Source organism: Amphiura filiformis, chromosome 11 (assembly GCF_039555335.1).
Source record: "Amphiura filiformis chromosome 11, Afil_fr2py, whole genome shotgun sequence".
In the NCBI taxonomy this organism is placed as follows: Eukaryota; Metazoa; Echinodermata; class Ophiuroidea; order Amphilepidida; family Amphiuridae; genus Amphiura; species Amphiura filiformis.
The window spans coordinates 24,565,336-24,581,257 of record NC_092638.1 but is presented as its reverse complement, the minus strand read 5'-3'; the positions used below and the strand labels follow the sequence as shown (position 1 = coordinate 24,581,257).

Here is a 15,922-nt window from a genome sequence, read left to right as displayed (position 1 = left end):
CATTGAAAGTGGGGGGCCAGGTTGTTCAGTTCCCCCGAATGGAGTCTGATTTAGGTGTGTAAGTTGCGGTTTTAGCATTTTCCCCCAAATATCCCCGAATGACCAACAAAAGAGGGGGGCACATGCCCCCCCCCCTTTAAGCACACGGCACTGGGGTCCCTGTAAAAATGACTACACATTTTTGAGGTCTGAAAAGGGGGAGCCCCGAAAAATTTTCGCGATAAAATTTTTTTGCATCAGACCCCCCAACAAGTGTTTGTGAACGGTCCCTAAACCAAATGGAACCATTTGTAGAATATCACCAACAGCTACAAGATGATACGGAGTCGACTGGTGCCAATTATCACAGTATGGACGTGAGGAACTTTAATGAACCTATGAACAAAATGGAGACTCGCAGTTACCACAGTGATGGTGATACAAAGGCATATCACCAGTCATCAGAATTAGCCAATGGTAGGCCTGTAAATGAAACAATAAATGGGGTGCAATACAGCCCACAAAATGATGGCCAACTGGACTTTACAATCAAGACTAAGAGGTACTTTGACAAATGTGACCACATTGATGATACCACTGGACATACTCATTCTCAGTATGGGTCTTGTGATGATGGTGTTGGCAATAAACCGAAATTGGGAGATGGTCAAGCTTCAGCTGATGGTCCAGGTAAGTGAACTAGCCATAGAAATTAGATGGGGAGAACTTAGACTTGGTATAGATGAGTTGACTTCTGATGTCAATGCCTGACAGTATGCGCACGCATCATCACAATTTCCATTGTTTTTGCCTGGCAGTATGCATGCGCATCATATTTTGTTCAGGAAACGTGTTTTTAAAACTCCCGCCACATCACAATAAGGCTATTGAACAGTGTAGTGGTTGCATGAGGTTCACTTGAGCATATCGATATACCAGTCCCTTGCCTTTGTTGATAAACATTGAGGTCACCTAATCTATAGGCTTCTTATGTAACAATATGGCAATTGGCCATATTGGAATGTTACTAATGGTGGCCAAAACATAATTATATAATTATACTTTTATAAAGAAAGAATTTGGCAGAAGTTTGTGTTTGCATACTGAGTGCTATAAGAACAGAAATTTGCCAGATTGCATGGTGGATAGGGTGATCAGTCAACAGATCCAGAAGCAATAATACATTATTCATGATGTCTTTGATTCTTCCAGTCTATGGCTTTAAACTACATGTTGCCCTTAAACCTATGTTAACAGGAACTAGTACAGAACAAGACATGTAGGCCTATTATACCAAAAAGTTCCTTCTCCATGGAACTAATCTCCATAGTAAGACGCTTAGACCAGATCTTAAAGTTGGACCTGGTTTAACTTGTTTAGTGAATACGGACCAAAGTGTTTATTGACTTTATTCCATAAGAATAGATTTTATTTGTTTTCCACAAAATGTTAGTTTTCACTATCACATTATGTCTCCTTTTAATTTTGAGTCAAACAAATGAGGTAAAATGAAGATAATTGCTAGTTCATTCCGGTGCCTTTATCATCACTGATGCATGTATTGCTTGCCAATCGTTATTAGGCTGATCTTTATGTACTTATTTATAAAATAAGATATATAACTAAAGACAAATAAAGATATATGCACATCCGGGGGGCACTCCCACTTAGGAGATGACATGTATGTAGGGCTGTTAAGACCCTCTTTTTCAGTGTCACTGTCACCCAAAGACCCCATATTTGTTTACGAACACCATGCTCTGTCACCCGAAGACCCCCTATTTTTCCATTTGATCTGTCACCCAAAGACCCTTATTTTTCAATAATTTGAACAGCAACTTTCATTTATCACTGATTTTGTTGCTTATTTTGAAAAAACAAACAAACATTTGAAGCCATTTAGAACTAGAAATTCAATGTTCGAGGTTTCTGTGGCACTGTTTCGGTTCTCACCCAAAGTATCCATTTAAAAAAAGGGTCATTTTCTCACCCAATGACCCCATATTTTTTACACTTTGCTCTCACCGAATGCCAAAAATCATGTTCTCACCCAATGTCCCCATATTTTGTACAGTTTGCTCTCACCAAATGCCCCTTACTATGAAAGTGTCAGCCCTACACCTATATCCATTTCATATTGAAGTGCTGCCCCCAAGTATGCACACTAAACAAATATGGGTCAAACAATTTTGGTAAGTCACCCATTTATTAAAGCCTAGATCTATGGCTCCACAATGCATTATACAATGAACTTCCCTTGTGTAATTTATAGCTGTTTCCATCCTTAATGCTATGTGTGCTAGCCATAGGCTTCATCATAAAAAAGGTCAAGTTGGTTTATTTTTTCTCAAAACAGGGCCGTAGCAAGGTTGAAAAATGTGGGGCGGCCATCACAAATGTGGGGCGGCAAAATACAAATATATGCCCAAATTAAAATAAAGATATAAAGAAAAAACAACAAATTTCTCAAAAAGTGGGGCGGCCATGGCATCCCCGGCCGCCCCGCTTGCTACGGCCCTGTATCAAAATAATTATAAAGAGCTATCTCAATAACCACTGAACCAATACAAGGCTTGTTTGTACTTATTTTAATGCATTTTACAACCTGATTCGGTCATGACAATGTACAATTCTGAAAAAAATTTTAAAAGAAAATTTGGAACTTGTCGTCTGCAGTCGACACCCGTGAGGAGAGGGTTAACAATGCTAGTTGATATAATCAAGTACATTTATACTGGAAGACAGAGATAAAAAGACAAGTTTGCATCTAACGTCATCTGTTAATCAAACTCGAGCAGTTTGTTTACAAGTGTCGTGATGATATGAGTTGCTGAACGCGGCGATAAAACCGGGTGCCTTATTGTTAATTTTGCACCTTCAAACATACAAACCATCTCAAAAGTTAGGTCTTTATAGTAGAAAACTTTCTTTCTCAAAGGCACCATGTCAACAATGCCTAGAAAAGTTGCCTTTTGCCTTGTAAAAGTATGTAATTTTTTGCCATTTTGTGCTATTCCTTCTCCGATCGGCACCAGATAAATGACCTTCCTTTTAAGCACTATTAACCAATCAAGAATCGTAGGTAATTTGATTGACAGTGACGTCAGACGCAAACTATAGTCTCACCCTGTATTCTCTGACTATTGACCTACTTTTTCACATACCGCAGTGTTGAGAAAATATTCGTGCGGGTTATATCCCAAACACCCACAGAGGTGATAGTTTACTGGCGAGTTTTGTAATTATTACTTGATTTTGATATGTAAGTAATACGATAAAGTCGTCATAGGCAGTAATATGTTTGTATTAAAAGAAATAACAAAAATAATTATTTAAGTAAAAGAAATACTTTTTGGAAATTGCAGCAAGATTTGCAGATGTTTTTATTTGAACAGTACCAGTTCACCAGTTTTGCTAGTTTTCCTAATCTTTGGGCTAAATTAATAGCATCGTGAAGGTCATATATATCATTTTATACTGACAGCTTCGGCATGTACTTGAATACAGCTTGTATGTTCAGTGTGTACAAAGGCTATTTACTTTTCAAATCTTGTGACAAATAGTGTTTGCTGATGCTTGTACAAGGTATTATAGACAAATTATTAGAATACATGTACACCAGTAGAAATGGCCCAGGTTGAATAAAATTAATAAACATATGAATGAATATTTTATTCCCTGGATTATTTTTGTTGGGACAAAATAATGATAATAGTTTGACGCTTTGAAATACAGTTATGTTAATCATAATAAAGTTACAAAGTTAAAAAATAATATCGAAATATTGTAAAATCAAACATTTCCCCTCATAAGTTGCAATACAACATATTGAGGAAATTGATATGACAGATTTTTAAACTTTGATATGGAGAGATACCCCAGCCCTGTTGTCTCACCAGAGAAGATGAGCAGAAGTCTTTCTATCTGATGATAAAAAAAAACCCTCTAGGTATGATTACGAAAATGTTTTAAATAACTATTATCTACAAAAGTTTTATAACCATGTTTTATATAAAATGTTAACATAAAACATCCTGTGTTATGATGTGAAGGGTTAATATAAAAACAGGGAAAATCTGTTCCAACTGACCAGCAGAGAACAAAGGATAAGCAATAGATCAGATTAAAATCAGGAAAATATGATACAACCTCCAATGGGGAATAACAAAGCGTATAAGCGTATAAAGTTAAACACTCTTTTAACTTTGTTTATACGTTTGTGTTATTCCCCTATTGGAAATCGATGTTGTGTCATATTTTCCCTGTTTTTAATTGTGAACTTGACTTACTCATTCTTTCATTTCTCTTGACAATTTTTCATTTGCCCACCCTATTCCTTTTAAAGGAATTTTTATTATCTTTGTCTTCAATTATAACATGTATGTTTAATGGCAAAAAATGTGCCAGTGTATTGAAAATTCCGATGCTGGTCCATTGTCCTGGTCCACTGTCTTACTCGTCATAAAAATGTTAATCATACAAACAAACAATTACAGCTTTATAATATCTTTTTGTTCCCATGTACAGTTGAGTTCACAGTGGAAGAAGCCATAGACCAGCTTGGTTTTGGGAGATTTCAAATCCAATTCACTCTCATTGATAGCGTCTTACATGTAAGAAATGCAAAAAATAGTCATGCATTTCAAAGAAGTAATGTGATCAGTCATAAATAGATTGAACTATATACTCCCCATTCCAGAAAAATACAGCACTAATTTTTTTGGATTAAAAAAATATTATCCTGTTTTGCCAAATGAAACCTAGCTAAATCCTAATCCTAAGTTAGTCCTAACTGGCAATAAAAGTAAAATTTTAATATTTTTGCAATTTGAGGTAGAATGGTCCAAAAACATACAATTTTTTGCATATTTTCTTACAATTGTAGTGACAAAATTGTTAGACTTTGCACAAGTCTAAGCATTCAAAATATTGAGTATAGGCTAAGAGTTAGCTCATAATATTAATATTATATCTTATTTTTCCTAATTGGTTATGAAAAAGATTGGAAAATGTGTTTTCCAAAAATTAGAATGCATAATTTGAAATTAGTCTTCATTAAGTCTTTGGGCCTGATTGTTACAGAATATGAAGAAGGTCGAAAAACACCCTAAAATGCATGTTTTTGGCCCTTATTTCTAAAAATCGACCAAATATTAAAATAGACTTTTAATCCCAGTTAGGATTAGGATTAGGCTATGTTTCATTTGGCAAATCCGGATAATATTTTTTAATCCAAAAAAATTAGTTCTGTATTTTTCTGGAATGGGGAGTAGATTCTCGGTTCTTGGATTGGGCGGTTCTCGTGATATCTCTAATCACCCATACATGTATACCTGTCCTGACCTTTTAAATCCCCTGAGCACTACCTGCCGATCTAACTTTGCCTCTGATTCGTCAATTACATGATATCTTTACTTTAATCACCAATCAGAATGGAGCTTTGCAAATAATTCACCCCAATTTTTTTGCGTGATGAAATTATTCTAACAATGTTGCTGATTGGTCCAATTGATAATGAAAACTTCTTTTTGGCCAATCAGCAGGTAGTTCTCATGGGGTTAAACTACTATGAGACGTCTCTTATAGAGACTGGGCACTTATTAGGAACAATATGGTATTATGTAATAATGTTGGGAAAGAAAAACCAAAATTAAAATTTGAATGTTTTACATTATTGCTTTAAAATCTTTCTATAGATGAGTGAGGCTGGTGAGGTGATGTTGTTGAGTATCCTTGGTCCAGAACTTGTCTGTAGCTGGCACCTTGAGCATTGGCAGGAAGCTATCATCTCGACTGTTGTATTCTTTGGGTATCTACTAGGAGCACCACTATGGGGGAAATTTGCTGATAAATTTGGCCGTAGAAAGGTGAGAAATAAAAAAGAATGGACCCAGCATAAAATTTTTGTTTCAGTTTTCTAATTTTTAGAATCTGCCCCTCCCTCAAACCATTTTTAGGATCTTTAGGCCAATTATATACTCCCAACTTCAGGGGCGGATTTAGGGGGGCGCAGCCGGCACGCGCCCCCTCTATTTTTTAACTAACAACGGGCGCCAGCCTAACTTAAAATACAAAAATGAAAGAAATTTTTAAAAATGAACAAATTCGCCATGAACAGCAAACAATGGGCCCAAACCGTTGAGTTTTCAGGGGGTAACCCCCTTAACACCATTTTTTTCGTCGTCGACCAAAAGGCGCCCCCTCTATCAAAAAGTCCTGGATCCGACCCTGAACTTGAGACCTTTTTTGTAGACAAATTGCTACTGTTACAACATCAACCCCCCAAAAGATATAGTTTTAAGAGTCTGTGCACGGAAGAACCATTTTGGAATATTCCAAAAAGGTCCCCATTTTTAGCATTTTCCCAAAAAAGACCATATTTAGCCCCAGAAAGCCCCTTCCTTATTTTATAAGTAGTGGATGCATGTGCATGTCACTTTACTATTTGAGTGCCCCCCCCTCCAGTTTGGTGAAACATACATACTGAAAATCTGATTATCCATTTAAAGTTGTTAGTTTATGTTCTTGTGTCTTAAATTTGTTTTGATTCATTTCTCTCATCTAGATCTTAAATATTGTTGCTGTTTGCTTATTTTATTATGGTGCTCTGACTGCATTTTCACCAACGTTTATTTGGATAACTGTATTGCGTGGAATTGTTGGCGCTTGTGATGGAGGTGCTGGACAAGTGTGAGTAGCGAAAATATCATTTTGTTTTTTTTTCTTTCTAATCTTCTTGTATTTTTCAAATAAAGTGTTTTAAACATTCTCCAGGCATTGTATAGTATACAAATACAACATGTTTTGAGGGGAAGTAGTCAAAAGTGCTGGTCCCGAGGTGTTGGATGATTTGACTACTTCCCGACGTGTCAGCAGAGGGAAGTAATCAGATCATCCAACATCAAGGGACCAGCAGTTTTGAATACCATCTTGGCGTATTTTGGGGGCCTTTGGTGCGCGAGCCCCGGGGTAAAAAAGCAGGGCGGCCAAAAGAAGGGCAGCGGAAGAAGAAGGGGGCCAAAACGAAGAAGGCGTCAAAAAGAATTAGTAAATAAAAAAAATAACTGCAGCAGATGCCATTTTCATGATAAACGCATCTGTAGAATTGCCGTGTGTAGTATAAGGCGACGTCTGAAGGAACGGTGACGCACGGGGTTGAGACACCGTGTGGTAGTAGGGGTGCGGAAGTTTTTACTACTTCCCCGTCTGAGCGTAATTGCACAGGCACGGGGAAGTAGTCAAAATACACTGACGCTGGTGTTATTAACCAATAAGATGTCTGGATTACCTAATAAATATTTATGAGGTATAGTAATATTCATTTGATTACCTGACCTATATCATAAAAATTCACTTCCATTCAAAATTTGTCATGCATAATTATTGGGCAATTCAATTCAAAATCCACACTACCCCTGTGGAAGATGTTGGAAATATCTACTACAGGGGTGTATGAATTTCAAATGGAAGTAACACATTAGGCAGTTCCATTTGAATTTTATACACCCACTTGTGATTTTTAACACTTTTGCGGTTTCTTGTAGTCATGTTTTCAAACAGTTAAAAAAATATTTTCACAGGCTTATAAATTTGTGCTTTTAAAAAATGAGCATGAAAATAGAAACTTCACAAAAATTTCCTGCTGCACAGTATTATCCCATTTTGCATCTGAATTTTATTTATTTATTTATAATTTTTATTTATTTATTTATATATTTATTTGTTTATTTGTTTATTAATTAATTAATTAATTAATTAATTTATTTATTTATTTATTTATTGATGGATTGATTGATTGATTGATTGATTGATCGATTGACTTATTTACTTACTTACTTATTTACTTACTTTTCAGAAATGTGCTGTATTCTGAGTTCTTGCCTTCCAAAGACAGAGGGTTTTGGCTTACTGCAGTATCAGTGAGTAAACCTATTCATTAATAAAAAAAAAAACCAAAGCATGTTTTGTTATTTTTTTTAGCAACAACTGCTTCATCTGCAATTTTATAACCATCATGATACATGACAATCTTATCAACTTATATTATGTGACAAACTTAAAGCCATATTATAACATTTGCTGAGGAAGACACCCTCACTGAATTTTTAAAATTCCTTTTTTTACACGATTAAATTGTACTTTATTAAACCAAATACCAAAAATCAAGACTCTAGGTGCTGTAGTTTTGTCAAAATCCGAGATTTTGAATAAAACGCCGGAACCGGCGCTTTATTATTACGATGGAATTATTAGTCGAACGCATACACGATGTTCATAACACAAAATACGTATACACGGGCGTATGGGACGGTGATATACACAACAAAGGGTCGTACCACAACATGACCGAAGGAGTGGTACGTATTGGCGACATGTGTGCTGGTAGTAAATTCCAATTTTCTTTGCTTTGCCGTAGTTGTTCGGCTCAAAAATAAAAGGGGATATATCTGACAGTAAACGCTAACATTTTATGGCAAAGAAATGCTAATCTATTTTGTTTGAAAATGTTATAATATGGCTTTAAGAAAGATGGGTCTAATGTAGCAAATCAGTTGCCCTTCAACAAAACTAGGAGCAAGTTGAAATTTTTACCTCTGTACAGCCGAAATGTGCCATTTTTACCCAAAAATGAGGTTTATGTATAGAATAACTCCGTAACGATAGGTCGTAGATAGCACAAACTTTCAAATTCATTTCAAATCATCCCGAAGTCAACGAGGAGGTTCAAGAAAGTCTCTCATTGTTAATTGTTGGTTATACATACCTATACAAAATACAATGCCTGGTAACCCACCACTTGAACAGGATTTAGCCAAAGCAAACAAAGACCAGAGCTATTAAAAATTCTATAGCCATCTAAGGTAGAAGCTTATTATCCTCTTCAACAATAGGATTATTGATTGGTGTTTGACTATCAAATGAGATAGATGTTGCACCAACTTGAGGTACCGATGAATATGACCTTAATGCACATTTTATACTGTAACTCAGAATAAAATTTAGGACATTTACGGCTCATTCGTGCTGTACAGTCAAAAATGAGGTTTTCATTTAAGTTTTTAATCAGCAGTTGTTTCAAAATTATCACTAGGAATCAGTTTGGGAGGGTAGCAAAATGATTCTTCTATTCACAGCTTTTTGAATTTTTCAAATCAACAAAATGAATGTCAAGTTATGCAAAGAAATGATCCTAAATTGATTTTACCATTTTTAAACACCGGCTTAATAAAACCTTCTAGAAAAACCCTGTACATGTCAATGAATCATTGTTTTATACTGCAAAATGATTGCATAAATAAAAATGAAGAAAACAAAAACGCCATTAAATCAACCCTCGTACATTACACGATTTTTAAAAGCATGCAACTTTTTCTGAAAGCACCATTTGTGGAAAATGTGATTATTTTTGACCAAAAAAATTGTTTTTGGAAATGGGGCAACTTTGGGAGGGTAGCAAAAGATTCTTCTATTGACAGCTTTTTGAATTTTTCAAATCAACAAAATGTACGTCAAGTTATGCAAAGAAATGTTTTGCAATTTTAGGGGCATATTCTTTTGAACCCTGTATAACAAGTTTTTCATCTTTTCTCAGTTATCATGGATCTTTGGAGCTGTATATGTCACAGCGGTGGGGCTCTTTGTCATGCCAACATTAGGGTGGCGCTATGTTGTTTTCATCACTGGGCTCCCATTACTCATCTATATTGCATGCACATATGTAAGTAACAAACATTAACTGTTAAAAGTTTTGAATTTTTTTGTTTTTTTTTCAGTTTTAAAAAACCAGCTGTGGAAGTTAATCCTCATATAACTGAGGCATTGTTTGTAACATGTCTAACATGTTATCAGAGACAATTTGCACCACAAAATGAATAGGCGCGGCACTCTGTGACATTTGTTTTACAAAATTATTTCTTTGGCATCAAGAGCCTCAAGACCTGTTTAGCTGATATCTGTGATAAGATCCCCGTAAGTTGTAAGCATCCACATGAATTAACTTTCAAAAATGACCCTAAGCTAGGATGTCGAAAATTGGTCAAACTAGCCCTAAAAAAGTGATGAATTGGTTTGAAAGTTGTCCCTAAACATGCTAAACAAGGATAGACATTATAAAAGCACCCTAAGCGAGGAATTGGTATGAAATTTGCCCCTAAACAAGGATAGACATTGCATGTGTCGCTATGACTATGAGTGTCATTCAGATTTTAAAAAATCTAGTTTGTAAAATCACTCGGAAACCGCTCTTTTGTGCTGAATAACTTGATAAATATGTCACCACTAATGGCTGTTAATTGGGTCATTTAAAAAACTACCCTAAGTGAGGATCGTCCTTTAAAAAAACACCCCTTCTATTAAAATGACTGTTTTGAGACCCTAATCGTGGATCTGCACGGATCCCTGTTTTGCTTTTCAAAACCACCCTAAATCCTTGTTTTCTTTCACGTGGATGCTTAGAACTTTTATATACATGTATGAGTGGCCGTAGGGATAAGATTCATGCATACGAGGGTTGGTCAATAATATCCCGCAACCATTATTTATCTCCGCTCATGCATGACTTAGATAACTGTTACTTACGATCAATAAAGTTTGTACCTTTGTCTTTCAAAACGCACAACAATTAGTATCAGAGTACCATTAATTATGTAATCTCATTTGCACAAAGTCATTGCTATTATGTACACTGACAATTGTCAACATTTGCGAGAAAATTGAATTGGCTTTGAGGAACGTGTAATAAAAAGAAGCAGAAGTAAGGACCAAAGCAGTTTACAGGCCTTATTTTTGGTATGAGGTAATCTGAGTATATTCAATTGATAATTGTGAAAGAAGAAATGTATCCGTCAACAGATGAGGAAAGGGACCGTCTTTGAACTTCACCAAAAATAGGCCTATAACAACAAGCAAAAATGGTGTGAAAATCATGAAAAAAAAAGAGCCCACACGGCAGAAGAAAGAATCCAAATTATCTTCAAAATAAAACAAAACCAAATATGGTTATTGGTATGGTATTAGAGATCATAGTCAGGACAATAGAATTTGTTGCAACAAAAATAGAAATATGCGTCATGCGTTGATGGTATGCATGATTGAAAGTACCAAAATGTATGAAAAAGTAAAATTTCATCAAAACGCTGAAAATATGACTAATACAAGGTTTGGAACAGTAGCTGTATGAGTGAATTGCTATACCAAGTCTTATGCTAAAATTAGACACACCTTTTGAAATTCAAATTTCTTATTCAATCCAGAGCCTCTCTATGGTGTGCTACTTTAATTACAAAAACAAGACCTTTTGAAATTAAGTGTTCATTATGAAAGAAATGTTTATGGTTTCACCACTGCACACTAAAAACTACGGGGTTATATTTTTCGTGGTCATTTTGAATTGACCACGTTTGGGGTTGTTTTGACCCTTCAAGGGGGTTGTACTGTTTTAATTTGACCACATTCACGAGGTCATTTTAGCCACTGACGAGCGTGGTCAAAAACTTAGTGGTCATTTTGCCGATACCGTCGGCGCATTGATATCAGTTTCAATCTTCCGCTTTGAAAATCTCAATTCATAAATGAGTTTAAACATGAGCTGCAATTAATGTTTGTTGATTAATAAATAAAACTAATTTTTTGACCGAAGTTACCCAATTTGTCAACTTTATAATGACTTGCATTTGAACTATTTGCACACACGGTGTGCATCGGCTCAAATGGTCACATCAGCGCCATACTTGTTCTGATTGTGCAGCTCAGCGAATTGCCGTGTGCGCTGGTCTCCATGATGGAATATGAAAAGTTAGTTGAAAAGTGAGACTGCAAGGATGCATAGACCCTTGTCTATGCACGCAGATTCATTCAATTTCATGCTGTCGTGGCTGGTGTCTTGGCTGCAGTTGTTATAAGCTTATATCATGTAAGCTTATAATCGTGAACTGTCATAGGCGATGACTGACTGTGTGTGAGTGTGATACACAGGCGCATTTTGCAGTTTGCTGTTTATGTAATGCTTTCTCTGTGCAGAAACACACTTATGTCCTGGTGGGACCAGCATGACCATAGGCCTACTAAAAAATCCAAACAACCCCTAAATGTGGTTATTGAGTAACCCTATAAAACAACCCTTTCAAATGGGTCATTTCATTTGACCCGAAATGAGGTCATTAAGTAACCCAATAAGGCAACCCTTTTGAAGGGTCATTTCATTTGACCCGAAATGTGGTAATATTTTGACCCCAATGGGGTTACTATTTGACCCAAATATGTAGTCATTGCAATGACCCCGACCAATGGGGTCAAAATGACCCCGTTAGTGGTATGGTGTTTAGTTGATAACTATGCTGGGGTCAAAAAATTTTTGACCCCGTAGTTTTAAGTGTGTGGGACCTCCCTTTTTTATAATCAGTAGATACCCAATCAAACCAGGTACCATTGATTAAATTTTGTCATCGATTAATCTTTTCTATCTCTTATTATGTAAAGAACAATGGGTGATAAAGCCTACTCAAAATTGGAGATATTCAACACAATTTCTTTTCTTTAATAAAAATGGTGTCTAAAAAGAGTCCAGCATCATGCCTATGTTATCGGTCTATAAAGCTGCAAAAACCGTGCCAGATTCTATACTTTTATTCTCGAGATATTTGGAATTATGTAACAATACCTCAATTTGGCGCGAGATTTTCTTGACTACTTTTCACCATAAATCAGGCAGTGCCCATACGCTATTGTGTTTACGCTAATGTCATTACGTAACCAAGCATTCAGCATCGCTAATACATATTCGTTTTGAAAGACAAAAGTACAAACTTGAATTTAGCGTAAGTAACAGCCATCCAAGTCATGCATGAGCGGAGATACACCATACACACTTAAAACTACGGGGTCAAAAAATGACCCAAACGGGGTCATTTTTGACCCCAGCATAGTTATCAACTAAACACCATACCACTAACGGGGGTCATTTTGACCCCATTGGTCGGGTCATTGCAATGACTACGTATTTGGGTCAAATAGTAACCCCATTGGGGTCAAAATATTACCACATTTCGGGGTCAAATGAAATGACCCCTTCAAAAGGGTTGCCTTATTGGGTTACTTAATGACCTCATTTCGGGGTCAAATGAAATGACCCATTTGAAAGGGTTGTTTTATAGGGTTACTCAATAACCACATTTAGGGGTTGTTTGGATTTTTTTAGTAGGCCTATGGTCATGCTGGTCCCACCAGGACATAAGTGTGTTTCTGCACAGAGAAAGCATTACATAAACAGCAAACTACAAAATGCATCTGTGTATCACACTCACACACAGTCAGTCATTGCCTATGACAGTTCACATATTATAAGCTTACATGATATAAGCTTATAACAACTGCAGCCAAGACACCAGCCACGACAGCATGAAATTGGAATGAGTCTGCGTGCATAGACAAGGGTCTATGCATCCTTGCAATCTCACTTTTCAACTAACTTTTCATATTCCATCATGCAGACAAGCACACACGACAATCCACTGAGCTGCACAATCAGAACAAATATGGCGCTGATGTGACCACGTGAGCCGATGCACACCGTGTGTGCAAATAGTTCCGAAATGCAAGTCATTATAAAGTTGACAAATTGGGTAACTTCGGTCAAAAAATTAGTTTTATTTATTAATCAACAAACTTTAATTGCAGCTCATGTTTAAACTCATTTATGAATTGAGATTTTCAAAGCTGAAGATTGAAACTGATATCAATGCGCGACGGTATCGGCAAAATGACCACTAAGTTTTTGACCACGTTCGTCGTGGCTAAAATGACCTCGTGAATGTGGTCAAATTAAAACAGTACAACCCCCTTGAAGGGTTAAAACAACCCCAAACGGGGTCAATTCAAAATGACCACGGAAAATATAACCCGTAGTTTTTAGTGTGTAGTTGCGGGAACTTATTGACCAGCCCTCGTATGTTACTTTTCTTAACCCACTGGACACTACTGGTCATCTAACAGCATTTCTGATTGGTTGCCAATTATGACTGGGTTTTAAACTATTTATGGTCAAACTTGCATTTGCAGATGATCTTATTAATACCCTCCTTGATTGGTTCAAAATTGGACACAATATTTAGTTTGGCCAATCAGCAGGTAGTTCTCATGGGGTAAACATGTTCTCCGAGATGAATACACACCACACAATGAATGTGTGTGCCAGTTATTTGACATTTATTATACAAAATTATTTCTTTGGTATCAAGAAGGGCAAGACCTGTTTAGCTGATCTCTGTAATGGGCTATTCCATTTAAAATCCACACTACCCCTGTGGAAGATTTAGCTGAAGTCTTCCACAGAGGGAGTATGACTTTTGAATAGAATTAGACAATTGGGTAACTCCCATTTGAAATGCTTACTCCAGTTATGGAAGGTATAGGTAAAGCCATAATACAGAGGGAGTATGGGTTTCAAAATGATTAACTCTGACCAATTATATTTGAAAAACATACTCCCTCTGTGGAAGATATTTCCGAAATCTTTCACAGGGGTAGTGTGGATTTCAACTGGAATAGCCCAATCAGATCCATGTGTCACTTTTTTTAAAGCCAGTACTCTTTGTACCACCCCTTAGGATCTCAAACATATTCATCCCCATATCACACAGTTCCTTAACCTCAATATATTATGATCTTTGCAGCTGTTGGGGGCAAGAACTCATTCTCCATTCCCTTGAGGTCAAATTTTGAGCTAAGGCTATTGATGGAGGTTCTTGAACTATGTCATTGGGAATGAGGATAATGGCAAAATGGTCCATTTTCAGTGACACTTTTTTGGCAAAATATTGAAAATTATACGACTAATACAATTTTTTTTAATTTGACATCTTTTGATATTTAGATACTACCAGAAAGTGCCCATTACTATGCAGCATGTGGTAAGAGGGAAGAAGCCATGGCAACGCTCAAGAAAGTGTCGGAGGTTAATAAGAAACCGCTGCCTGAAGGGACCCTTAAAGTTGGTTTACAGGAGGTACAGTTGACAGGGGCATAAACAGGATGGGGGATGTCAAATTTGCATGCATCATGAACTGTATGGACACTTAAAGCCTTAATTTACGATCTTTTAAATTTTTAAATTTTTCTTTTTTTCTTCCAAAATGATGATATGCAATCATTAATAAATACATTTGGACGCAAAAAACATTGGGAATTTGCAAAGAAACGACATCACAAACTTCACCTCTATCACTCGAAATATCTCACACTTTTTGGATTAGGACGGCGAGTGTGGCCTCGGAGTGAGTCCTCTACGCAGCCAGTTTGGTTACGCTCCCTCCACATGTGGAGGAGCGTAACCAAACTGGCTACGTAGGAGACTACGATATGCGATCATTCCGACATATTATCATAATCTGAAAAATTATGATAATATGTCTGACCAACAGAAAATCATCCCGTTTTACTACAAATAGGGTGAATTTGACAGTTTGCTCATAGATTTAAGTTGGAACATATGCCAAAAAAATCGGTTTTGAAAAAATAAAGGTATATTCTGAAAAAAGATCGTACATTAAGGCTTTAAACAAAAAGTGTGTAAGTGTCCAAAACAGAAGCCAAAGGGGGTTGATCCATAATTCTAGGGGTTGTTTGGGGTTATTGGAAAAAATTCAAGAACATATGTTTGGTGTTGTTTGATGAAATCTCACACAGCCCCTTCAAATACTTGACTTAAACTAGCTTAGACTATCATGTAAATGTGGACTGGAACACCATGATCATCTATCGAGCCAAGCACCGTACCAACTTGACTAGTTAGATCTAGGAAGGAAAGTGACGGGTGAGTACATGAGTAGGGGCATGCCCATATACAAATTTTGACTCCATTTTATACCCAAGGCTCAGTTTTTTGGCCAAATTTGACAAAATTTTAACAAAATTTCGAAAACATGAAATTTGGGCTCCGGATATTGGG

At 36.4% G+C, this 15,922-nt stretch overlaps 1 protein-coding gene across 1 annotated transcript in view; it reads left to right on the top strand.

Annotated features, from left to right (window-relative positions):
• Positions 1-210: 210 nt before the first annotated feature.
• The window catches only part of LOC140164607 (synaptic vesicle 2-related protein-like), a 33,710-nt gene continuing 17,998 nt past the window's right edge, over positions 211-15,922 (top strand). The window contains exons 1-7 of the mRNA XM_072187933.1: positions 211-669; positions 4,507-4,592; positions 5,676-5,846; positions 6,545-6,669; positions 7,835-7,898; positions 9,572-9,697; positions 14,849-14,980. Of these exons, the coding sequence (XP_072044034.1) occupies positions 279-669; positions 4,507-4,592; positions 5,676-5,846; positions 6,545-6,669; positions 7,835-7,898; positions 9,572-9,697; positions 14,849-14,980 (1,095 nt within the window). The 5' untranslated portion in view covers positions 211-278. The remainder of the gene's footprint in view (positions 670-4,506; positions 4,593-5,675; positions 5,847-6,544; positions 6,670-7,834; positions 7,899-9,571; positions 9,698-14,848; positions 14,981-15,922) is intronic.